The following is a 24,145-nucleotide window of genomic DNA, read 5'->3' as shown; positions in this document are numbered from 1 at the left end:
CCTCCAGCCCAGCTCCCCCCAGCTCGGCTCCGGCTGCTCTCCCCCAGTTCACCCGCTCTGGCTCAGGCAGCTCCAGTTCACAGGGAGGGCGGGACCCCAGGCTCCTGATTACCTCTTTAACCTGAGCATTTGCTTCTCCCTATTGGCCCTGGCGACTGTCAGTCGTAAGGACCTGATTTCTCATTAGCCCTTCCTCTTCGGTACTGGGAGATGGCCACAGTATGTGTCAGTAAGGGGCCAACAGTCCGCTTACATGTGCTGCACCCAGCACCTCTAATTCCCACCCACCCCCTGCGCTCTAACCATTAGATCCCACTCCCCTCCCAGATCCAGGGATAGAACCCAGGAGTCCTGGCTCCCATCCCCCCTGGCTCTAACCACTAGCCCCCACTCCCCTTCCAGGGCCAGAGGGAGAACCCAGGAGTCCTGGCTCCCAGCCCCCCTGGCTCTAACCACTAGATCCCATTCCCCTCCCAGAGCCAGGGATAGAATCCAGGATTCCTGGCTCCCATCCCCACTGGCTCTAACCACTAGACCCCACTCCCCTCCCAGTGCCAGGGATAGAACTGAGGAGTCCTGGCTCCCATCCCCCCCAGCTGTAACCACTAGACCTCACTTCCCTTCCAGGACCAGGGATAGAACCCAGGAGTCCTGGCTCCCATCCCTCCTGCCCCCCTCTGTGAAGATCAGTGAGATCTGTGGGTGCAAAGCGCTGGGGAGGAGCCAGGGGTTGTTGTACCAGACACAATCTGGCCCTGCCTGGTGCCACCAGCTTGAAAGCGGCAGGTTTCCAGCCCCTGCCAGAGACGCAGCTGCTACTGGTGGCTCCTGGGTATGACACAGCGGCTGTGAGGGCTTCTGGGTCTGATCCAGGGGCATGGGGGCTGTAACGATGCGGCTTCTTGCGGGACACTACTGAGAGTATCAATTCAGGACAAATTGCTTAGAGCAGGGCAGTCACCGCCCAAGACTGGGTGTCCTTTATCACTAAGGCAAACCAAACCAGCCAGCCAGAGAGAACTGTGGTTTACCCCACTAGCTAACCAGAAGTCATATAAGTGTAAGCAGAGTCAGGATGAGCTCTACCCTGACATCTGGTGGCGAATTATGGGGAGTGTGGAAAGGAATTTCAGGTATTTTGCCTTGGCACATCCACCCCACCTAGCACAGCCCACAGCAGCCTGGGATGGTTATTTTCACAGCTGTGGGATCCCCAATTTCTTTGTTATTGGGGCAGGAGGAATAAAGTGTTGTCACCCTGATTAAGTAAATGAGGAAGTATGAGACTGCGTTATGACAGAGATGGCTCAGTATCCATTAAGTAGCACTTACTAGACAAGGGACATGGGTGCCAAAAGCCAGTGAATTGAGAGAGGTTGGGGACTGGGGTGTGTACGTGATGGTATGGGACCCCTTTTGAGGGCCTGGAACACCAATTGCACATCTGCCTCTCTCCACTGTTGAAGAACAGAGCTAATTTTGAATCCTTTAAGAGTCCATCTAGAGGCTGCTGACCTAAATTAACATCGGGCCGACGGTGCACCAGCACTGGAGCTTCCCCTACTACAAGCTGAAATTACTAAGAGCTGAAATCACTAAAAGAGCTAAGCTCACTGAGCTGAGATCACTGGGTGCTGTGTTAACTAGTGGGGGAGCCTGAAGATCCATCGCTAAGTGGCTGGCAGAGCGGAGCAGTTTGCAGCGTGTTGGAGCAGCCCATGGAACAGTGAGCGGAGTGGAGTGGTTTGTGGGGACCGCTTATGCGGTTCACGGGTCGGCTGGAGGAGCGGCACAGCTGGTGTAGTGGAGCCGGTCGTGGTGAAGGCTGCAGCAGAACTCCACGGAGAGGCGGAGCAGTCGGCCCTGGCCTACGTAAGGTGCCCCTCCACCATTTCCACCCAGGCTCGGGGGGTAAAACTCTGCAGATAAGCTTTTGAAATCTGGGGCGGCACTGACCAGAGACTTTTGGGTTGTTGGACTTTGGGATGATTGGACTTAAGACCCTAAGGGGGAAAGGACATTGCCAAACATACTTGGAGGTGGGATTTTGCTTATGGTTTGTGTATAATTCTGTTTGTGGTGTCTCTCCAACGTGATGGCGCATTGTTTCCCTCCTTTATTAAAAGGATTTTGCTACACTCGGACTCTGTGCTTGCGAGTGGGGAAGTATTGCCTCCTAGAGGCGCCCGGGGTGGTGGTGGTGGTATGTAATTGTCGAGCCGGTTTTGCATTGTGTTATTGACACGGAACCCCTGGATACTGAACCAGGCACTTGTTGCTGCCAACTCAGAGGGGCAGAAGGGTTACAGGGCCATGCAGTCCCTGGGCACCAGGCTGCCGTTGGCTGGTGGGTTCTGCCTCGTGGCCCGGAAGGAGGGATTCTCCGCCAGGCCCTACAGATCCTGTGCGGGAGGGACCGTGGCCTCAGAGGCCCGGGGGGGGGGAGGGCTGCGTGCCCTGGTGAGGGATGTGCCCACCTGCCTCTGCGTTCTCCAGGTCCCTTCCGCTTCCCGCTGGCACAGCCCCTCCCGTCTGCCCCCCCATCCATCCTGCTGCTGGGATCCCCTCCCCCTCCAATCCCAGCCCCCCTCTTCTGCTCCCCCCAGTTCCCCCTCTGCAGCGATCCCCACCCCTTCCATCCGCTGCTGCTCCAGCTCCCTCTCTTCTGCCCCCCGCCCGGGTCCCCCTGCTGCTGGGATCCCCTCTTACCCCCAATACCCAGCTCCCTGTCTCCTGTCCCCCAGCCCCTCTCTCGGGATCCCTCCCCTCCATTCCCAGTTACCCCAGCCCCCTCCCTTCTGCCTTCCAGTGTGAGGGGCCCGGGGGGCCAGGGCTGGGAGAACAGGAGACAGGACATGGGGCATGAAGGGCACAATTGGGGGGTGAAGGGACACGGGACGGGGCAGCACTAGGAGGGCGGGGAGCTGATGAGGGTGTGACGAACTGGGAATGTTCTTAATGTTCTCTCTGAATACGGTGTTGGTGCCTCAATGTCCCCTCTGCAGTTCTTAATATCTAGGTGGTGGGATAAGGGTGTGTGGTTGCTTCAGAGCAAAGGCCCAGTGACCTAAATGCCTGGCACTGTCTCCTGGTAACTGATGGCCTGGGCCCCTCCTCTGCAAAGGTGCCAGCTGAAGGTGTTGGAGAACAAAGAGGTCAGGTGACCTCCTGGCCCGGGAAAGGAGCTGAGCAGAGAGGAGGGGCTGGAGGCGGTGTCAGTCTGGAGCTGGCTGGGGACGAGGAGTGAAGTGCAGACGTGGGGGTCTGGCTCACTGCCCCCCAGAATGGACCCGGCCAAGGGGAACGGCTCACAGTACCTACAAGCTCTGTTTTAGACCCTGTTCCTGTCATTGAATAAAGCTCTGTGTTACTGGCTGGCTGAGAGTCACGTCTGACTGCGAAGTGTGGGGGCAGGACCCTGTGGCTTCCCCAGGACCCCGCTGGGGCGGGCTCGCTGTGGGAAGCGCATGGAGGGGCAGAGGATGCTGAATGCTCCAAGGAGAGACCCAGGAGGTGAAGCCGTGTGAGCTTCTTGCCCTGAACAAGTCTGCTCCAAGGGAGAGGAGGCTCCCCAGAGTCCTGCCTGGCTTGGTGTGGAGCAGTTCCAGAGCATCGCCCGGGGACTCCGTGACACTTGCCCATTGGAACTGTTTGCTTGACAAGTTTTCTTTAAGGGACGTGTCGTTGTATTACTAATGTATAAATAAGTGGGAAAAGCTTGAGATGGGGGGGACTCTTCAGGACTGGTCTCTGCCTCTGGATGCATCTCGTGTTACCCACCAGCAGACGGGCTGCCACTGTGCCACTCAAGAGCCACACTCAGCGTTGGTAATTATCGAGGGTCGGGGGTGTTTTTCCTAATCTTGTTGCGGACGTGTGTAAGTGCTTGAGATGAAGTAAAGTTTAGCTTTAAGTGAGAGCATGCTTGTGTTGTCCTGTCTGTGGCAGCCATCTATCGGTCGGGTGGCCGTGTCTCCCCGATTTATTTCCTGACACCTCCTCGCACAGAGTAAAAGTTACCAAAAGCTTTGGGTTGAAAGAACCCTGGTTAACACCCCATCCTGCACCCCAACCCTCTGCCCCAGCCCTGAGCCCCTTCTCACGCTCCGAACCCCTTGGACCCACCCCTGGATGCACAAAACCCAGGATTTGGTTATGTGCATCAATATGGAGGCAACGTGTCCCATGTAACAAAATTAATTCCACACACGTGTGGGGGAAATTAGAGGGAACATGAGTCCCAAGACCGATCCCCGAGGAGCTCCACTAGTGACCTCCCTCCAGCCTGACAGTTCCCCTTTCAGTGTGAGGCATTGTCGTCTCCCCTTCACCCCATTCCTTCTCCACCTTTCAGTTCTCGTATGAATCCTCGACCCACCTTCTCCAATGTAACTAATAGTTTCCCACGTGGAACTGTATCGAACCCCTCACTGACATCCAGCTACATGAGAGCGTCTGCATTTCCTTTGTCTCGTCCCCCTGCAGCACCAGCCCCAGAGAACTCTGCTTATGGGGACAATTTAGGGGGGAAGCTGCCCTCCCCCGACTGCAGCCCCATCCCATCGAGCTGGTGTCCCCCTGCACGGTCCAGACCCACGTGTGGGGACGGGGTGGGGGGAGGTTCAGCGCCGGGAGGGGGATGGGTGGTGTTTATGGTACAGGAGAACCTCAGGCAATGTCTACACTAGGGAGCTGACAGCAGCACAGCTGTACCCACGCGGCCGCGCTGCTGTAACACTCCCATGTAGCCGCTTGGTGCCCACAGGAGAGAGCTCCCAGCGGCCTCATAAACCACCCCCAAGAGCGGCGGTAGCTCTGTCAGCGGGAGAGCGTCTCCTGCCCACGTAGCGACGTGCACAGCGGCGCTTGTGTCTCTCGCCGTGGGCCCCCCTCATGGAGTCCACTCGCTCTGGACCCCTGGGGCCTCCTTTGATGAAATGGGGGATTCTCTTGTTTTTTCCTTGTTTTTCCTGGTTGAGATGGGATCACTCTGGAAAAGGGCCCTGCTCTAACCACTAGACCCTGCTCCCCTCCCAGACCCAGGATAGAGCCCAAGAGTCCTGGATCCCAGCCCTTCCCCTGCTCTACCCCTGAACCCCACTCCCCTCCCAGAGCTGGGGTACATCACTGGGCAGGTGCTGGGCAGGATGTAATGGCGCCCCAGGGGCCGCCCTCCATTTGTTAAACTTTTGAATACTTTATTTTTAATTGCGTTTGTAGCCCATTTCCTGGCTTTGATGCATGATTTGCATTCGTGATTTAGCCCTGTCGTTTCAGATGCTAAATTTGCACACTAGGAGCTCTAAATCCGTATTTATTCATGCCATAGATCAGAAAAATATCCCCAAAAATTATTTCTTCTAAGCTTATAGAAACGTTTTCATTTTAAGCATAACTGAAATGTGCTAACGTCAGGGACTTGACCTGTGCCCCGACCAGCATGAAATCCTGTTACCGCAGGTGACAGCCTGAGCATGTTACCCCTGGTCCTTTAGTTCTTAAAGTCGCTTTTCTCACCTTTGCCCACGTGAACTGAAGTGCAGCATCCGAGAGGGAGCCAAAGACCGGCCAGTGGCATTTTCAAGTGATAAAACAGCCAGCGACGTCCGTCTCTCATTGGCCATCGGCGATCGCAGATACGTTTTAATGACCCTGAGCTTCGAAAAGCTCCGCTCACCACACATGATTGTGACCAGCAGCGTGAGCAGAATCCTCAGAGCTGCTCACACATTAGGAGAAGTGTCCTGCAGCTCTGCCTCACGCGTGTGGTGGAGGACTTGGAGTGGGGAGCGCGTCCCATGTGGCAAAACGTGATGGATGTCGTCCGATTCGACAGAGAGGTCTTTGTCATTGACGTCCAAACAGTGCCCATGCGTCAATGGTGCTTCATTGGTCTGAACCTTTCTTTGATAGATGCTTCGGCAGGGATAACGAGCCATAAAAAAACTCCCTCTGGAATTTTTCTTCTTAAATATTTTACTTCAAACAGTCGATTTTCCCTTTCGTTGCTAAAAACAAAACCAGCACCCGAGCCTGGCGCTCCCCAAGCCTGGCATCCCAGGCGGTCGCCTGCCCCTAAATCCGGCCCTGGTACCAGGGCATCAGGTTCACACAGAGTTTCACTGGCAGTAGCAGAGACAGCAAGCTAGTGTCGGCTCTGGGCAGACTTCCCCTTCCGTGGCTTTATCAGGATGTAAATGTTCCCTCCCTCCCCCTGTCACAGTGGCCGGAAACCACAACCCTCCATCGTCTCTGTCTTGTCTCTGTCCAACGCACACTAGGCTAAGAACAGCATCTGCAGTGACGATACCTTAGAAGGAGGTTGGCCAGGCCCCTCCACCCTCATGCTCCAGGGTGGGCACTGCACCCAGCTGATCAGGAAGGAATGTCTGCTCTCCTCCATTGGAGAGGGTTTCTTTGTGGGGAACACTGCGTGTCTGTGGGGAGCCCTCCTCTGCTCTGAGCTGTGGCTCCAGGGAGGCTAAACAGGCCTATTGGAAAAGGTCAGGGCAGCCTGGGCACCTCTTGACACCTCATGAGATTCCCCCTATTCCCAGCTGGTCCCTGGACTGGGCAGCTCCCATGTGGGGCTGGGAGGTGATGGGGATGGAGGGGACCAGGCAGCTACAGGAGGGGATGTGGTTTGCTTGTCATTGCAGGGAGCTGGCTTTGCGCTGACTGTGGTAGATTTGGCCTGGAGATTGCAGAGAAACCAGCTGATGGGAAGAAAGGGGCCGAGTGCATCACGGGCTTCCTGGGGCTGCAGCCCCCGGCGCAGTTCCTCATTCCGCTCGCACTCGGGCCTCAGGCTCAGTGGAGCTCAGCCCTGGGGTGTTGGTGGCAGCTCTGAGGGGCCCCCCACTGCCCCATCATGGCGTCTGCTCTCACCGTCCTCCTCCTCGGTGAGTATTGGAGACAGCCAGGGTATGTGCTTATGTGGGGATCTGAGATCAGGCCATGTGCCCATGGCGGGAAGAATCTGAGCCCAGGTTGTAGCATCCAGTTGATCTGAGATCTGGTCCCTAATGGCCTGTCTCCTTTCCAGGCTGCTGGCTGGCCGGGCAGAGCGGGGTGTTGGGAGGTGAGTATCTGTGGGGAATGACGCAGCTGGGGGAATTTCCACATTAAGGATGAGGGACGTGGGTGGGGGATGGGGGGCACCCATCCCCCAAAGGGTTGATCCTGCCAGAGATTGAGCCCCAGGGGTGGGCAGGAAAAAGAACAACCAGGGATTTTGCAAAGGTGTTTTTTTGTGGGGGACGGATTGGGGGGGGGCTGTCCTGGGAGCTGCTTGCGCAAAGGACCTGAATTTGGACCAGGAACCCCACAGGGGAGATCCCAATTCACTGAGTGCCGTGTGGAAAGGGCCAGATTCTGATCTCAGCCCCCCAGATTCAATCTGGAGTCACCCCTGACTGCAGCGGGGGCAGGGCTGAATTGACCCTGGAGAACTGAAGGAATCTGAGACTGGAAATCTCCTTTCCCCTCTGCTGTGTCCAGGGCGGCTCCAGGCACCAGCTGAGCAAGCTCCTGCTTGGGGCGGCAGATTCTAGGGGGCGGCTTCCGCCCAAACCTAGGGTGGCACGGCCGCTATTATTTTTCTTTTCTTTTTGTTCGTTGCTCCGGCTGCCCTGTAGGGGGCGGAGGAGGGTTGCGCCCTGCAGCAAACCCGGCAGGGCAGCCGCGTCCTTCCCTCCTCACCGACTGGAGCGGAGCCGAGCCCTCCCAGCAGGCAGTGCGGCGGTCAGGCCATGGGGTGAGCGCCCCACTGATGTGCTGGCTTCCCCCCTTCTCCCCCTCTCCCCGCTAGACCAGGCGCGCACTCTGCAGCACAGGGAGTCCCCCTGCACCCTGGCTCCGGCCGCCCTGTAGGGTTTTTTGTTTTGTTTTTTCCCCTGCTTTGCCGGCCGCGCCGTCCCCCCCCCCCCGCTGTGCCGCTCCAGCGGCACCGTTATTTTGTTTTGTTTCCCGCACACACACTCTTTGCCCCCCCGGCCGGGCCATGTTTTCCCCCCCCCCCCCCCGCTTTGCCACTCTGGCGGCCCCCCCCCCCTTTTTTTGGCTTGGGGCAGCAAAAAAGCCAGACCCGGCCTGGCTGTGCCCCAGGGCTGAGCGGTGGGTGAAACGCTGGAGCGACAGATGGGCAGAGGGTTGAGTCAGACGGACGCGGTTTGTGTCACCCCCACTTACTGCCTGTTTGTTTGTGACTCCAGAGGGGTCCTACCCCAAACCCTCCATCTCCGTCAGCCCCGGTGGGGTGATCCCCTTCGGGGGAAACGTCACCATCCGGTGTCAGCATCAGCTCCTGGGCAAGAGGATCCTCCTCTACAAGGATGGAGATAGGAACTATCTGAATTACACAGACCCTGCCGGCTCTGAGGCTGAATTTCCCATCACCAGCGCCAGACGGGACCACGGGGGCAGCTACACCTGTCGTTATATCGACAGAAGAGGACCAGCTGCCTTCTCGGAGCCCAGTGACCCTGTGCAGATCATTGTAGCAGGTGAGGGGCCCAGCCCGGCACCTCGGCTCCCAGCCCCACACCCAGCCAGGCCCCAGGGGACCTCAGCGAGCCCTGACCCAGCACAGGGGACACCCAAGGCGGAGATGGGGGGAGAAGGGACGGAGTCACTGGGTGGCTCCCCAGCGAGGGGGGAGCAGCAGCCCCTGGAGATTCGGGGCAGGGAGGCGACTTTAACGCTGCCCCTTGTGCGTAGGAACCGGGAGTCGCTATTTAATCCCATGGCGGGGACTGGGGCGGGGCACAGAGAGCCGCTCTCCGGGGGTGGAGGTGAGTGGGGCAGGGAGTGGGGCCGGGCCCCTGCTGAGTGGCTCCACTGCTCCTCCAGGCTCCAGCAGCAGCTGCTCTTCCCGCCCCCTGGTGGCAGAGGCCGGGTACTGCAGGGAATCAGGTTTAGTGTCCGGTCACCGGCACTGCCAGGTTCCCTGTTCAACCCACTTTCCGGCTGAAAACTGGGCACCGGCAACCCTGGGCCCTGCGGTGCCGGGCACCAGAGACCAGCCCGTGAGTCGCTCTGTCCCGGGCAGTGAGTGAGGCAGGGGCCACACATGGCATATGAGGATCCCAAGCACTAGGGAGCTGTGGCTTGTGTCTGTGGGGCTGGGAGCCCAGCTCGCAGGGCGGGTTTCTCGGGGGTGGGAAGCTCTGGGATCTGGGAGACAATCTCTGCCCGGGGGCCCCTGGATCTGCCTGTGGCTGGGAGAGGCCTGGGCTGGGTGGGTGCCCGGGTCTGGCTCTCAGTGTTTGTCTCCTGTGCGCAGATCCCAGCTTACCCAGACCCTCCATCTCCCTGAGCCCCACCGGGGTCACCGCCCCAGGGGCAGACGTCACCATCCGGTGTCAGGGGCAGCGCCGGGACGTGAGGTTCTTCCTGCACAAGGCTGGAGACCTGAACCCGCAGCGACACATGGACCCTGCTGGGGCCAGGGCCAAGTTCCGCATCCCCACCGTGGGCCGGCAGCACGGGGGGAGCTACAGCTGCAGCTACCGGCCCCGGTCAGAGCCCTTCGTCTCCTCGCAGCCCAGCGACTCCGTGCAGCTGGTGGTAGCAGGTGAGGGGCCCGGCTCAGCCGTCCCAGCTCCCAGCCCCACACCCAGCCAGGTCCTCGGGGCCTCGGCACTGCCCTGGGCCCAGCAGAGGGGACACCTGCCTGGGGAGTCACTGGGGGGTTCCCCAGCCAGGGCGGTGCAGCAGCCGCTTTGGATTTGGGGCTGAGGAGGGATCTTGGCCCCCAGACATCTGTCCCCACTCTGGGGACACACAGAGGAGTCGGGGCCCAGGGACTGCTGAGCCGGCACCCCCCACCCCCGCCATGAATGACAATGACGATTGAAGCTGAATTGCGGTGGGAGGGGGGTATCGCTGTCTCTGTTTCAGCCGCTCCCCCCCATCCTGACAGAAACCGGTTCTTTTCCCACAGGGGGAACCAACCCAACCCAGCCTGGAGCAGCGCCGGCTCCCACCCGCCCGGGCAGCACGGGGTCAGGGGGGGAATCACCATTGAACCAGCCCTGGAAGGCTCATGCTGCCCAAGGAGCTGCCCCCCGGGGTTGGGGCTGGTTGGGCAGGACGGGGGCAGTGACTCCTGGTGTATGAGTCCCTGCCCCTCCCTCAGCACCAGACACCCCAGGTCCTCTGGCACCTCCTGCCTTGTAGGTTGCTGCCTGGAAGCTACTGGGGTGTCCCAGGAGAGTGTCAGGATCCGGGGGCCTGGCTCTGGGGTTGGGACCAGCTGGCTGCCTGGGACTAGGGTTGCCAAGTGTCCGGTTTTTGACTGGAACATCTGGTTGCAAAGGGACCCTGGCGGGGCAGTTAAAAGTCAGGGCGGCTCCCAGGCAGCAGCCGGCATCTCCCTCCGGCTCCCAGGCGCAGGGTGGCCACAGGGGCTTCCCCAACTCCCTGCCCAGCCCGGTGAAAATGAGCAAGTGAGTGAGGGTGGGGGAGGGCGAGCGATGGGGGGGGGGGGGTGGAGTGAGTCGGGGGGGGCCTCAGGGCAGGACCTGTTCGTCCACGTCTATAAGGTGCCACAGGATTCTTTGCTGCTTCTACAGAACCAGACTAACACGGCCACCCCTCTGATACTTGACGCCTTGTTGGGGAAGCTGAGGCCCCAGGGCCGGACCTGCCAGACGGGGGGTTGGGGGCTCCGCTCCCAGGGCAGCACCAGCTGCTGATCTCCCCGTCCGAGCCGCTGAGTGACTCTCCCCTTCCCCCCAGGGCGCCCCGGATTTCACCTACCCCAACATCGCCCGCCTGGGGCTGAGCGCCGGGGTCCTGCTCGTCCTGGGGCTGATCCTGACTGAGGCCTGTTACAGCCGCCCGAGGGAGGTGTCCTAGGTGAGGTGACCCCCCCTTCTGTGCCCCTTGCTCCTCCCAGGGGCTGGGCTCTGGGTGACACGGGCCCCTCTAACCCACCATCTCTCTGCACCCCCAGGAGCCTGGATCCGGCTGTGTGGAGAAGAGAATCTCCCCAGAGACAAGCCGCTTCCCCTCGGGGGGCTGAGACGCTGGCACAAATCCCCCCTGCCCCCAAACACCCCTGCCTTGGAGAATCCCCCCCGACTACTCCCACCCCGACGGTCACACCCCAGGATCAAAACCCAACCCCCAGCCTAGAGGGTGCTGGGCTGGACTCACTAGACCCCACTGACCTCCCAGAGCCAGGGGGAGAACCCAGGAGTCCTGGCTCACAGTGGATGCAATAAACAAGGCAGCTGCTGATGACGTGTCCTGCCATCCGGACTAGGGGGTTCAGGAGCAGTGTGGGGTACAAACCGACCCCTAGATGCAGGCGGCTTTTATTTGCGGGGGAGGGAAAGTGGGCAGGAAAGAGTGGACGGGGACAAGGGCCAGGCACCGGACATCAGGCAAGGGGGGAGCTACCGCGGGACACCACTAGAGGGAGCCCTGGCTCCATGGAGGGGCATCCACCAGCCAACGTATCCCCTGGCTATGTACAGCCCCGTGCACCCTGCCTGAGCTAAGGGGGGTGTCACTCCTTGTCCCAGGGAACGGTCTCGGCCAGCTCCTGCAGTTGCTCTCGGAAAACCTGGGCAAAGCACTTGCTCTGCGCCGAGATGAAATGGTTCTTTCAGTCACTGATGACCCCTGCGAAGCAGAGACACTGGGTGGGATAGCGACTCTGTAAGGCGGGGGCACCCCCTGCTGGGAGAGCTGTGGTTGGGGAAGTGGGAAGCCCCCCATCCCACAGCTAATTCTCCCACCCCGCTCCCCACAGCGCCCCCCGCAGTGGGAGAGTATTTCCATAGCAGCTGTGCCATGTGCCAGAAGGTGGGATTAGGGTATAGGGCACTGGGCTGGGGGATCAGGCTTCTTGATTCTATCTCTGGCTCCAGGAGGGGAGTGGGGTCTAGTGGTTAGAGCTGGCGGGGGGGGAGGGGGCTGGGAGCCAGGACTCCAGGGTTGTAGCTGACGCTCTGGGAGGGGAGTGGGTGGCTCCAGATTGCCCTGACCCCATTGTATTCAGGGGGCCCTCTCATCCCACCTCCCCCCAGCCTTTGGGCCAAGGGCAAGTCCCCCTAGCAATAGGCCCCTGCCTGGGTGGGACCCGTGCAGGGGAGCCAGTCCCGGACCAGGCGTCCCTTTTCCTTCCCAAATGTCCTATGAGCCGGCGGTGCCAGCGCTGGGCAGGGGCTGCATGCCCTGGGGCAGCGTGGAGGGAGCTACGGACGCTGCTGGGAGCCAGGGGAAATGCCCCACTTGCCCCAAAACTCATCAGCTGCCCCTCCCTTTGGGCAGCTCTGGCTGCCCCCCTCTTCTGCCCCTTCCGCAGCCCCCCCAGAGAGGCGCCACCTACCCCCGTTCACCAGCTACACCCCCAGGCCTGGCCTGGCTTCACGTGCCCAGCTGCTCTGTCTGCTTTGGGGCCCCTAGTACAACCCAGAACCCGGTGAGCGCCCACTGAGGGCTCACCCCCTGTTTAAAGGGGCACTGCCCTATTTCTACACGCTGCAGAGCCGCCTCGCACAGCAGGACGGGGATGTCTCCCCATGTGTGACCAAGGTGCAATGCCCTGTAATATTATTATGAAGCCTCAGCGTGCCTCAGTTTCCCTCTGTCCTTCACCTGGCTACCGGGGTTGGGGGAGGACTAGGGTTACAGCTGCTCTCGGCGGCAGCGCGGGCCTGGAGGTGTGGGTGGCACCAGGCTGTCTGGGCCCCAGGGAACTGATTGAATCCGACCCAGATCCAGAGGGACACCAGAGGGCCTGACACTGAACCATCCACATGCAACGGCAGGAAGCACCGGTGAACTCGGCTACTGTGTCTTCACGGCAATGCAAGCCCAGGGCTTGAGCCCAGGCTCAGGCCTACCCGCCCTTCTGTCTACTCACCCGTCACGCTCCCCCGGGGCTCGGACCCAGCAGCCCCCACTGGAGTGCAGGGTCCCAGCCTGAGTCAAGCTGGCCCCCAGGGTTCGAGCCCTATTGCTCTGCAGTGTAGACGCAGCCCCGCTGGCCTCATGCTCTGGGAGGCTTCCAAATATAGCCCACAATCCCCCGGGCCAAAGGCCTGCGTCTACACAGCCGAGCAATTGGGCTGGAAACCAGGGTCCCAGCTTGACACAGTCTCGTGTTACAGGAGGGCGCTAGGATGCCTGGGTTCAACCCAGGATTAGGAAGGAGTGTAGACACTCAAGCTGGGAGCAGATCACTCCACTTCTACTAATCCTGGGTTTATACCGCAGTGTAGACAGACCCAGCCCAGAGTCGAAGCACAGGGAAGTGGCCAGCAGGGCAGAAAGGGTCCCCCTGAGAAAGGGGCTTCATTCCTCCTGCCTGCCCCCTACAGCGGGCACCTGTTGGCGGGAGGGGCTTACGTGGGGGGCAGAGCGGCAGGGGGGTGCCGGTGCTGGTGTGGGGCAGCGTGGGTTGGCTAGAACCAGCCCAGAGGGGGCAAGGGTGGGGGGCCCTGTGGGGGGTGGGGAACAGGTGCAGGGGGGTGGGACCCCTCCTCTGCCCAGCTTTCCTCCGGAAAAGGCCCTTTGAGGGCCATGAAGCCCCTGGGCACCAGGCTGCCGTTGGCTGGTGGGTTCTGCCTCGTGGCCCGGAAGGAGGGATTCTCCGCCATGCCCTGCAGATCCTGTGCGGGAGGGACCGTGGCCTCAGAGGCCCCGGGGGGGAGGGGAGGGCTGCGTGCCCTGGTGAGGGATGTGCCCAGCTGCCACTGCGTTCTCCTGGCCCCTTCCGCTTCCCGCTGGCTCAGCCCCTCCCTTCTGTCCCCCCATCCATCCTGCTGCTGGGATCCCCTCCCCCTCCAATCCCAGCCCCCCTCTTCTGCGTCCCCCAGTTCCCCCTCTGCAGCAATCCCCACCCCTTCCATCCGCTGCTGCTCCAGCTTCCTCTCTTCTGCCCCCCGCCCGGGTCCCCCTGCTGCTGGGATCCCCTCTTACCCCCAATTCCCCAGCTCCCTATCTCCTGTCCCCCAGCCCCTCTCTGGGGATCCCTCCCCTCCATTCCCAGTTACCCCAGCCCCCTCCCTTCTGCCTTCTAGTGTGAGGGGCCAGGGGGCCGGGGCTGGGAGAACAGGAGACAGGACCTGGGGCATGAAGGGCACAATTGGGGGGTGAAGGGACACGGGACGGGGCAGCACTAGGAGGGCGGGGAGCTGATGAGGGTGTGACGAACTGGGAATGTTCTTAATGTTCTCTCTGAATACAGTGTTGGTGCCTCAGTGTCCCCTCTGCAGTTCTTAATATCTAGGTGGTGGGATCAGGGTGTGTGGTTGCTGCAGAGCAAAGGGCCAGTGACCTAAATGCCTGGCACTGTCTCCTGGCAACTGATGGCCTGGGCCCCTCCTCTGCAAAGGTGCCAACTGAAGGTGCTGGAGACAAAGAGGTCAGGTGGCCTCCTGGCCCGGGAAAGGGGCTGAGCAGAGAGGAGGGGCTGGAGGGGGTTAGGAGTCTGGAGCTGGCTGAGGACGAGGAGTGAGGGCAGACGTGGGGGTCTGGCTCCCTGCCCCCCAGAATGGACCCGGCCGAGGGGTCCGGTTCTCTGTACCTACAAGCTCTGTTTTAGACCCTGTTCCTGTCATCGAATAAACCTCTGTGTTACTGGCTGGCTGAGAGTCACGTCTGACTGCGCAGTGCGGGGGCAGGACCCTGTGGCTTCCCCAGGACCCAGCTGGGGCGGGCTCGCTGTGGGAAGCGCACGGAGGGGCAGAGGATGCTGAATGCTCCAAGGAGAGACCCAGGAGGTGAAGCCGTGTGAGCTTCTTGCCCTGAACAAGTCTGCTCCAAGGGAGAGGAGGCTCCCCAGAGTCCTGCCTGGCTTGGCGGGGAGCAGGTCCAGAGCATCGCCCGGGGACTCCGTGACACTTGCCCATTGGAACTGTTTGCTTGACAAGTTTTCTTTAAGGGACGTGTGGTTGTATTTCTAATGTATAAATAAGGGGAAAAAGCTTGGGATGGGGGGACTCTTCAGGACTGGTCTCTGCCTCTGGATGCATCTCGTGTTCCCCACCAGCAGACGGTCTGCCACTGTGCCACGCGAGAGCCACGCTCGGCTTTGGTAATTATCGCGGGTCGGGGGTGTTTTACTAATCTTGTTGCGGACGTGTGTAAGTGCTTGAGATGAAGTAAAGTTTAGCTTTAAGTGAGAGCACTCCTGTGTTGTCCTGTCTGTGGCAGCCATCTCTCGGTTGGGCAGCCGTGTCTCCTCCATTTATTTCCTGACACCTCCTCACACAAAGTAAAAGTTACCAGGAGCTTTGGGTTGAAAGACCCCTGGGTAACACCCCCTCCCTCACCCCAACCCTCTGGCCCAGCCCTGAGCCCCTTCTCACACTCCGAACCCCCTGAACCCACCCCTGCCACATGGATTTGGTTATGTGCATCAATATGGAGGCGATGTGTCACATGTAACAAAATTAATTCCACACACGTGTGGGGAAAATTAGAGGGAACACGAGTCCCAAGACCGATCCCTGAGAAGCTCCACTAGTGACCTCCCTCCAGCCTGACAGTTCCCCTTTCAGTGTGACGCGTTGTCGTCTCCCCTTCACCCCATTCCTTCTCCACCTTTCAGTTCTCGTATGAATCCTCGACCCGTCTTCTCCAGTGTAACTGATCGTTTCCCACGTGGAACTGTATCGAACGCCTCACTGACATCCAGCTACATGAGAGCGTCTGTATTTCCTTTGTCTCGTCCCCCTGCAGCGCCAGCCCCAGAGAACTCTGCTTATGGGGAAGATTTAGGGAGGACGCTGCCCTCCCCCTGCTGCAGCCCCATCCCATTGAGCTGGTGTCCCCCTGCCTGGTCCAGACCCACGTGTGGGGACGGGGTGGGGGGAGGTTCACCACCGGGAGGGGGATGGGAGGTGTTTATGGTACAGGAGGACCTCAGGCAATGTCTACACTAGGGAGCTGACAGCGGCACAGCTGTACCCACGCGGCCGCGCTGCTGTAACACTCCAGTGTAGCCGCTCGGTGCCCACAGGAGAGAGCTCCCAGCGGCCTCATAAACCACCCCCAAGAGCGGCGGTAGCTCTGTCGGCGGGAGAGCGTCTCCTGCCCACGTAGCGCTGTGCACACCGGAGCTTGTGTCGGTGGAACTTACGTCGCTCGGGCTGGGGTGTGTGTTTCTTTCACACCCTTGAGCGATGTACATTTTACTGAGAAAAGTGGTGGTGTAGACGTGGCCTCAGAGTTACGAACACCAGAGTTATGGACTAACCCAGGGGGTCTCAAATTGGGGGTCGGGACCCCTTGGGGTCACGAGGTTATTACATGGGGGGTCGCGATCTGTCAGCCTCCACGACAAACCCCGCTTTGCCTCCAGCATTTATAATGGTGTTAAATATATAAAAAGGTATTTTTAATTTATATGTGGCGGGGGGGTCACACTCAGAGGCTGGCTATGCGACAGGGGTCACCAGTACAAAAGTTTGAGAACCACTGAACTAACCGATCAACCACACCCCTCATTGGGAACCGGCAGCGCGCAGTCAGGCACCAGAAGAGACCAAAAAAAAGCCACTACAGAACCGTTCTGTGTTAAACCAAGTACTAAAAAACCAAAGGGAAAGTTTAAAAGCAGCTTTGACAAGGGAAGGAAACTCTCTCTGTGCTTGTTTCGTTTAAATGTAGATGGTTAAAAGCAGCATTTTTCTTCGGCACAATCCAGTTTCAAAGCTGTGTGAAGTCAATGGGCAGTTGTAAACTTGTGAAAGAACCAGAACGTTTTATGCAGAGTTTGGAAAATTTAAGAGTTGCGAACTGTCATGAACTCACAGGCCGGCTCTTGGCCGCGTACGGTCCCTGGGGGAACCCCCTTCAGTGAGACAGCCCTTCCCGGGGGTCCACTCTCTCTCTCGGGGTCAGGCCCCTCCACTTCCTGGAGCTGCACCTCTCTGAGCTTTAGCATCCCTGTCTCTCACTGTGGGCCCCCTCAGGGAGTCCACTTGCTCTGGACCCCTGGGACCTCCTATGACGAAATGGGGGATTCTCTTGTTTTAACTCATTTTTCCTGGGTGAGATGGGATCACTCTGGAAAAGGTGCACGGAGGCAGGGCCCTGCTCTAACCACTAGACCCTACTCCCCTCCCAGACCCAGGATAGAACCCAAGAGTCCTGGCTCCCAGCCCCTCCCCTGCTCTAACCCCTGAACCCCACTCCCCTCCCAGAGCTGGGTACATCACTGGGCAGGTGCTGGGCAGGACGCAATGGTGCCCCAGGGGCCGCCCTCCATTTGTTAAACTTTTGAATACTTTATTTTTAATTGCATTTCTAGCCCATTTCATGACTTTGATGCATGATTTGCATTCGTGATTTAGCCCTGTCGTAGAAGATGGTAAATTTGCACACTAGGAGCTGTAAATCTGTATTTATTCATGCCATAGATCAGAAAAGTGCAAAAAAAATTATTTCTTCTAAGCTTATAGAAACGTTTTCATTTTAAGCAAAACTGAAATGTGCTAACGTCAGGGACTTGACCTGTGCCCCAACCAGCATTAAATCGTGTTACGGCAGGTGACAGCCTGAGCATGTTACCCCTGGTCCTTTAGTTCTTAAAGTCGCTTTTCTCAGCTTTGCTCACGTGAACTGAAGTGCAGCATGCGAGTGGCAGCCAAAGACCGGCCAGTGGCATTTTCAAGCGATAAAACAGCCAGCGACGTCCGTCTCCCATTGGCCATCGGCGATCGCAGATACGTTTTAATGAGCCTGAGCATCGAAAAGCTCCGCTGACCACACACGACTGTGACCAGCAGCGTGAGCAGAATCCTCAGAGCTGCTCACACATTAGGAGAAGTGTCCTGCAGCTCTGCCTCACGCGTGTGGTGGAGAACTTGGAGTGGGGAGCACGTCCCGTGTGGCAAAACAGGACGGATGTTGTCCGATTCGACAGAGAGGTCTTTGTCATTGACGTCCAACAGTCCCCATGCGTCAATGGTGCTTCATTGGTCTGAACCTTTCTTCGATAGACGCTTCGGCAGGGATAACGAGCCATAAAAAACCTCCCTCTGGAATTTTTCTTCTGAAACATTTTACTCCAAACTTTCGATTTTCCCTTTTGTCGCTAACAACAAAACCAGCACCCGAGCCTGGCGCTCCCCAAGCCTGGCACCCCAGGTGGTCGCCTGCCCCTAAATCCGGCCCTGGTACCAGGGCATCAGGTTCACACACAGTTTCACTGGGAGTAGCAGAGACAGCAAGCGAGCGCCAGCTGTGGGCAGACTTCCCCTTTCACGGCTTTATCGGCTGTTCCTTTAACGATTCAGGGTGTAAATGTTCCCTCCCTCCCCCTGTCACAGGGGCCGGAAACCACAACCCTCCAACCCCTCTGTCCTGTCTCTGTCCAACGCACACTGGGCTAAGAACAGCATCTGCAGCAACGGTACCTGAGAAGGAGGTTGGCCAGGCCCCTCCACCCTCATGCTCCAGGGTGGGCACTGTACCCAGCCGGTCAGGAAGGAATGTCTGCTCTCCTCCATTGGAGAGGGTTTCTTTGTGGGGGACACTGCGTGTGTAGGGGGTGCCCTCCTCTGCTCTGAGCTGCGGCTCCAGGGAGGCTACACGAGCCTGTTGGAAAAGGTCAGGGCAGCCTGGGCACCTCTTGACACCTCCTGAGATTCCCCCTGTTCCCAGCTGGTCCCCAGACTGGGCAACTCCCATGTGGGGCTGGGAGGTGATGGGTGGGGGGGAAGGGGACCAGACAGCTGCAGGAGGGGATGTGGTTTGCTGGGCGTTGCAGGGATCTGGATTTGCCCTGACAGTGGTAAATTTGGGCTGGAGATTGTAGATAAACCATCTGATGGGGAAGGAAGGGGCCGAGCACATCATGGGCTTCCTGGGGCTGCAGCCCCCTGGCACAGTTCCTCATTCCGCTCACACTCGGACCTCAGGCTGGGTGGAGCTCAGCACTGGGGTGTTGGTGGCAGCGCTGAGGGTCTCCATTACTGCCCCGTCATGGTGTCTGCTCTCACCGTCCTCCTCCTCGGTGAGTATCGGAGACAACCAGGGCATGTGCCCATGGTGGGATCTGAGCCCTGGGTGTTGGATCCAGTTGCTCTGGGATCTGGTCCCTAACGGCCTGTCTCCTTTCCAGGCTGCTGGCTGGCCGGGCAGAGCAGGGTATCGGGAGGTGAGTATCTGTGAGGAATGGGGCAGCTGGGGGAATTTCCACATTAAGGACGAGGCACATGGGTGAGGGATGAGGGGTGCAGCAGATCCCCCAAAGGGATGATCGTGTGAGTCCTCTGCTCCCTCCCACACCCAGAGATGAGACTGAGACCTCGCCCCACTCATTACAGGGATGGGCACCACACAGGGTGAATTCACCTGCACTCAAAGCAGGAAATACAGAGTGAAGGCACCAGCCCCCCCGCAGCGCCCCCGCACTGTGCCCGGGGAGCTGGCAGGAGCCCGGGGAACGGGGCAGGCCGAGCAGGGCTGTAAGACGTGGACACGCAGAGGGACTGGAGCAAGGCCCCGTTGTGTCTCCCCCTCGGCTTGCTGCACACACGCGTGTCACTGCTTTGCTCGTGGGTCAGGCTCAGCCCGGCCCGGCGTTCGGAACATCCCCTGAACAGCTTTGGGAATATCCCGTCCCCAAAGGGGCCCCCGGCACCGTGCAGAGCGGAGCTAAATCCCCAGCGTCTGAGAGCGGTTTGGGGCGGAGCAGAGCCAGAGTCTGAGCCCCAGGGGTGGGCAGGAAAAAGAACAACCGGGGGTTTTGCAAATGTGGTTTTTTTGTGGGGGGTTGAATTGGGGGTGGTGGTGGCTGTCCTGGGAGCTGCATGCGCAAAGGACCTGAATTTGGACCAGGAACCCCACAGGGGAGATCCCAATTCACTGAGTGCCGTGTGGAAAGGGCCAGAGTCTGATCTCAGCCCCCCAGATTCAATCCAGAGTCACCCCTGACTGCAGCGGGGGCAGGGCTGAATTGACCCTGGAGAACTGAAGGAATCTGAGACTGGAAATCTCCTTCCCCTCCTGTGTCCAGGGCTGGCTCCAGGCACCAGCTGAGCAAGCTCCTGCTTGGGGCGGCAGATTCTAGGGGGCGGCTTCCGCCCAATCCTAGGGCAGCACGGCCGCTTCTTTTTTTTTTTTTGTTCGTTGCTCCGGCCGCTCTGTAGGGGGTGGAGGAGGGTTGCGCCCTGCAGCAAACCCGGCAGGGCAGCCCGTGTCCTTCCCTCCCCGCCAACCAGAGCAGAGCAGAGCCCTCCCGGCAGGCGGCGCGGCGGTCGGGCTGTGGAGTGAGCGCCCCACTGATGCGCTGGCTCCCCCCTTCTCCCCCTCCCCCCACTAGACCGGGCGCGCACTCTGCAGCACAGGGAGTCCCCCTGCACCCTGGCTCCGGCCGCCCTGTAGGGTTTTTTGTTTTGTTTTTGCCCTGCTTTGCCGGCCGCGCCGTCCCCCCTCCCCCGGCTTTGCCGCTCCAGCTGCGTCGTTTTTTTGTTTTGTTCCCTTCCCACACACACTTTGCCACTCTGGACGTGACGTGTTTTTTTTTTTTTCTCCTCTGCTTTGCCACTCCGGCGGCCCCCGCCTTTTTTTTTTGCTTGGGGCAGCAAAAATGCCAGACCCGGCCTGGCTGTGCCCCAGGGCTGGGCGGGGGGTGAAACGCTGGAGCGACAGTTGGGCAGAGGATTGAATCAGACGGACGCGGTTTGTGTCACCCCCACTCACTGCCTGTTTGTTTGTGACTCCAGAGGGGTCCTACCCCAAACCCTCCATCTCCGTCAGCCCCGGTGGGGTGATCCCCCTGGGGGGAAACGTCACCATCCGGTGCTGGCATCAGCGCCTGGGCAAGAGGATCCTCCTCTACAGGGATGGATATAGGAACCCTCTGAATTACTCAGACCCTGCCGGCTCTGAGGCTGAATTTCCCATCACCAGCGCCAGATGGGAACACGGGGGCAGCTACACCTGTCGTTATAGCAACAGATCAGTACGAGCTGCCTACTCGGAGCCCAGTGACCCTGTGCAGATCATTGTAGCAGGTGAGGGGCCCAGCCCGGCGCCTCGGCTCCCAGCCCCACACCCAGCCAGGCCCCAGGGGGTCTCAGCGAGCCCTGACCCAGCACAGGGGACACCCAGGGCGGAGATGGGGGGAGAAGGGATGGAGTCACTGGGGGGTTCCCCAGCCAGGGGGGAGCAGCAGCCCCTGGATACTCGGGGCAGGGAGGCAACTTTAACGCTGCCCCTTGTGCGTAGTAACCAGGAGTTGCTATTTAATCCCATGGGGGGGACTGGGGTGGGGCACAGAGAGCCACAATCCGGGGGTGGGGGTGAGCAGGGCAGGGTGGGGGAGGGGGAGCTGTGCTGCTGGGATGGGGGTGGGGGGAGTGGGGCAGGGAGTGGGGCAGGGCCCCTGCTGAGTGGCTCCACTGCTCCTCCAGGCTCCAGCAGCAGCTGCTCTTCCCGCCCCCTGTTGGCAGAGGCTGGGTACTGCAGGGAATCAGGTTTAGTGTCTGGTCAGCGGCACTGCCAGGTTCCCTGTTTAACCCACTTTCCGGCTGAAAACTGGGCACCGGCAACCCTGGGCCCTGCGGTGCCATCGCCAGAGACCAGCCCGTGAGTCGCTCTGTCCAGGGCAGTGAGTGAGGCAGGGGCCACACACGGCATATGAGGATCCCAAGCACTAGGGAGCCGCGGCTTGTGTCTGTGGGGCTGGGAGCCCAGCTCTCAGGGCCGGGATTCTGGGTGGGGGGAACTCTGGGATCTGGGAGAGAATCTCTGCCTGGGACCTCTGGATCTACCCGTGGCTGGGGAGGCCGGGGAGGCCGGGGCTGGGTGGGTGCCCAGGTCTGGCTTTCACAGCCTGTCTCCTCTCCGCAGATCCCATCTTACCCAGACCCTCCATCTCCCTGAGCCCCACTGGGGTCACCGCCCCAGGGGCAGACGTCACCATCCAGTGTCAGGGGCAGCTCCGGGACGTGAGGTTCTTCCTGCACAAGGCTGGAGACCTAAACCAACAGCAACACATGGACCCTGCTGGGGTCGGGGCCGAGTTCCACATCCCCAGCGTGGGCCAGCAGCACAGAGGGAGCTACAGCTGCAGCTACCGGCCCCGGTCAAAGCCCTTTGTCTCCTCGCAGCCCAGCGACCCCGTGCAGCTGGTGGTAGCAGGTGAGGGGCCCGGCTCCACATCCCCTCTCCCTGCCGCACACACAGTCGGGTCCTTGGGGCCCTGCACCCCTCTTCCTGGGACTCACAGTGACTCTCAGCCAGCCGGTAAAACAGAAAGTTTATTGGACAACAGAAGCACAGGATACGGCAGAGCTCGTGTTCAGAGCCAGGACCCCTGAATCAGGCCCTTCTGGGGGTTCAGGGTGTCTGGATTCCAGCATAGGTTGCCCTGCAAACCCACCACCCAGGTCCCAAACGGAAGACTGAAAAACTGACTCCACCCTCCCCACTCAACTCCTTTCCTTTGTGTAGCTTCCCGGGCAGGGGTGTCGGCCTCCCCTCCCCCCTGCCTACTCATGTTACAGGTTGAATACCTGTCTCTCACCTATCTCGACAGCCCCTACTCCACCACACCTCGGCACTGCCCTGGGCCCAGCAGAGGGGACGTCCACCCGGGGAGTCACTGGGGGGTTCTCCAGCCAGTGGGGTGCAGCAGCTACTGGAGTTTTGGGGCTGAGCGGGGATCCTGGCCCCCAGACATCTGTCCCCACTCTGGGGACACACAGAGGAGTCGGGGCCCAGGGACTGCTGAGCCGGCACACACCCCCCCCCCCCCCCATGAATGACAATGACGATTGAAGCTGAATTGCGGTGGGAGATGGGTATCGCTGTGTCTGTTTCAGCCGCTCCCCCCATCCTGGCAAAAACCGGTTCTTTTCCCACAGAGGGAACCAACGCAACCCAGCCTGGAGCGGCGCCGGCTCCCACCCGCCCGGGCAGCACGGGGCCAGGTACCGGGGCCAGCGGGGGAATCACCATTGAACCAGCCCTGGAAGGCTCATGCTGCCCAAGGAGCCCCCCCTGGGGGTTGGGGCTGGGGGTGGGATGGGGGCAGTGACTCATGGTGCATGAGCCCAGACACCAGGGGGAGGGGCAGCCCCTGCCCTGGAGGTTGCTGCCTGGAAGCTACTGGGGGGTCCCAGGAGAGGGACAGGATCTGGGGGCCTGGCTCTGGGGCTGGGACCAGCTGGGTGCCCGGGCGGGGCCTGGGACTAGGGTTGCCAAATGTCCGGTTTTTGACTGGAACATCCGGTTGCAAAGGGACCCTGGCGGGGCAGTTAAAAGTCAGGGCGGCTCCCAGGCAGCAGCCGGCATCTCCCTCCGGCTCCCAGGCACAGGGTGGCCACAGGGGCCCTGCCCCGAGCACCGTCTCTGCAGCTCCCCAACCCCCTGCCCAGCCTGGTGAAAATGAGCAAGTGAGTGAGGGTGGGGGAGAGCAACCGATGAGGGGTGGGTGGAGTGAGTCGGGGGTGGGCCCTCAGGGCAGGGGCTGGGCAACCGCCTTGTTAGGGAAGCTGAGGGCCCAGGGCCGCACCTGCCAGACGGGGGGTTGGGGGCTGCGCTCCCGGGGCAGCGCCGGCTGCTGATCTCCCCGTCCGAGCTGCCGAGTGACTCTGCCCTTCCCCCACAGCAGCCACCCCAGGGCGCCCGGATTTCACCAACACCAACATCGCCCGCCTGGTGCTGAGCGCTGCGGTCCTGCTCGTCCTGGGGCTGATCCTGGCTGAGGCCTGTTACAGCCGCCCGAGGGAGGTGCCCTAGGTGAGGTGACCCCCCCTTCTGTGCCCCTTGATCCCCCCAGGGGCTGGGCCCACGGTGACACGGGCCCCTCTAACCCACCATCTCCCTGTGCCCCCAGGAGCCTGGATCTGGCCGTGTGGAGAAGAGAATCTCCCCAGAGACAAGCCGCTTCCCTCGGGGGGCTGAGACGCCGGCACAACCCCCCCTGCCCCCAAACACCCCTGCCTTGGAGAATCCCCCCACCCCGACTGCTCCCACTCCGACAGTCACACCCCAGGATTGAACCCCGACCCCCAGCCTAGAGGGTGCTGGGCTGGACTCACTAGACCCCACTGACCTCCCAGAGCCAGGGGGAGAACCCAGGAGTCCTGGCTCGCAGTGGATGCAATAGACAAGGCAGCTGCTGATGACGTGTCCTGCCATCCGGACTAGGGCGTTCAGGAGAAGTGTG

The 24,145-nt window shown here is 60.3% G+C and overlaps 2 protein-coding genes across 2 annotated transcripts in view; both read left to right on the top strand.

Annotated features, from left to right (window-relative positions):
- The window catches only part of LOC120388453 (immunoglobulin superfamily member 1-like), a 39,403-nt gene extending 37,453 nt beyond the window's left edge, over positions 1 to 1,950 (top strand). Inside the window, exon 10 of the mRNA XM_039510274.1 lies at positions 1,494 to 1,950. The gene's annotated coding sequence lies outside the window, so the exon portion shown is untranslated. The remainder of the gene's footprint in view (positions 1 to 1,493) is intronic.
- Positions 1,951 to 6,299: 4,349 nt separating this feature from the next.
- LOC120388452 (leukocyte immunoglobulin-like receptor subfamily A member 2) lies at positions 6,300 to 23,934 on the top strand. The gene is made up of 14 exons (XM_039510273.1): positions 6,300 to 6,503; positions 6,660 to 6,924; positions 7,046 to 7,081; positions 8,214 to 8,504; positions 9,284 to 9,574; positions 9,944 to 10,113; positions 10,741 to 10,831; positions 11,532 to 11,651; positions 19,088 to 19,123; positions 20,694 to 20,984; positions 21,823 to 22,113; positions 22,797 to 22,904; positions 23,585 to 23,715; positions 23,813 to 23,934. Exons 2-13 carry the CDS (start codon positions 6,720 to 6,722, stop codon positions 23,713 to 23,715), a joined length of 2,061 nt encoding a protein of 686 aa, XP_039366207.1. The 5' UTR covers positions 6,300 to 6,503; positions 6,660 to 6,719; the 3' UTR covers positions 23,813 to 23,934.
- The last annotated feature ends 211 nt before the right edge of the window (positions 23,935 to 24,145 follow it).

The sequence above is a fragment of the Mauremys reevesii genome, linkage group 22 (assembly GCF_016161935.1).
Source record: "Mauremys reevesii isolate NIE-2019 linkage group 22, ASM1616193v1, whole genome shotgun sequence".
NCBI lineage: Eukaryota > Metazoa > Chordata > Testudines > Geoemydidae > Mauremys > Mauremys reevesii.
The sequence above is the reverse complement of the archived record's forward strand: the minus strand, read 5'-3'. Positions and strand labels throughout refer to the sequence as shown.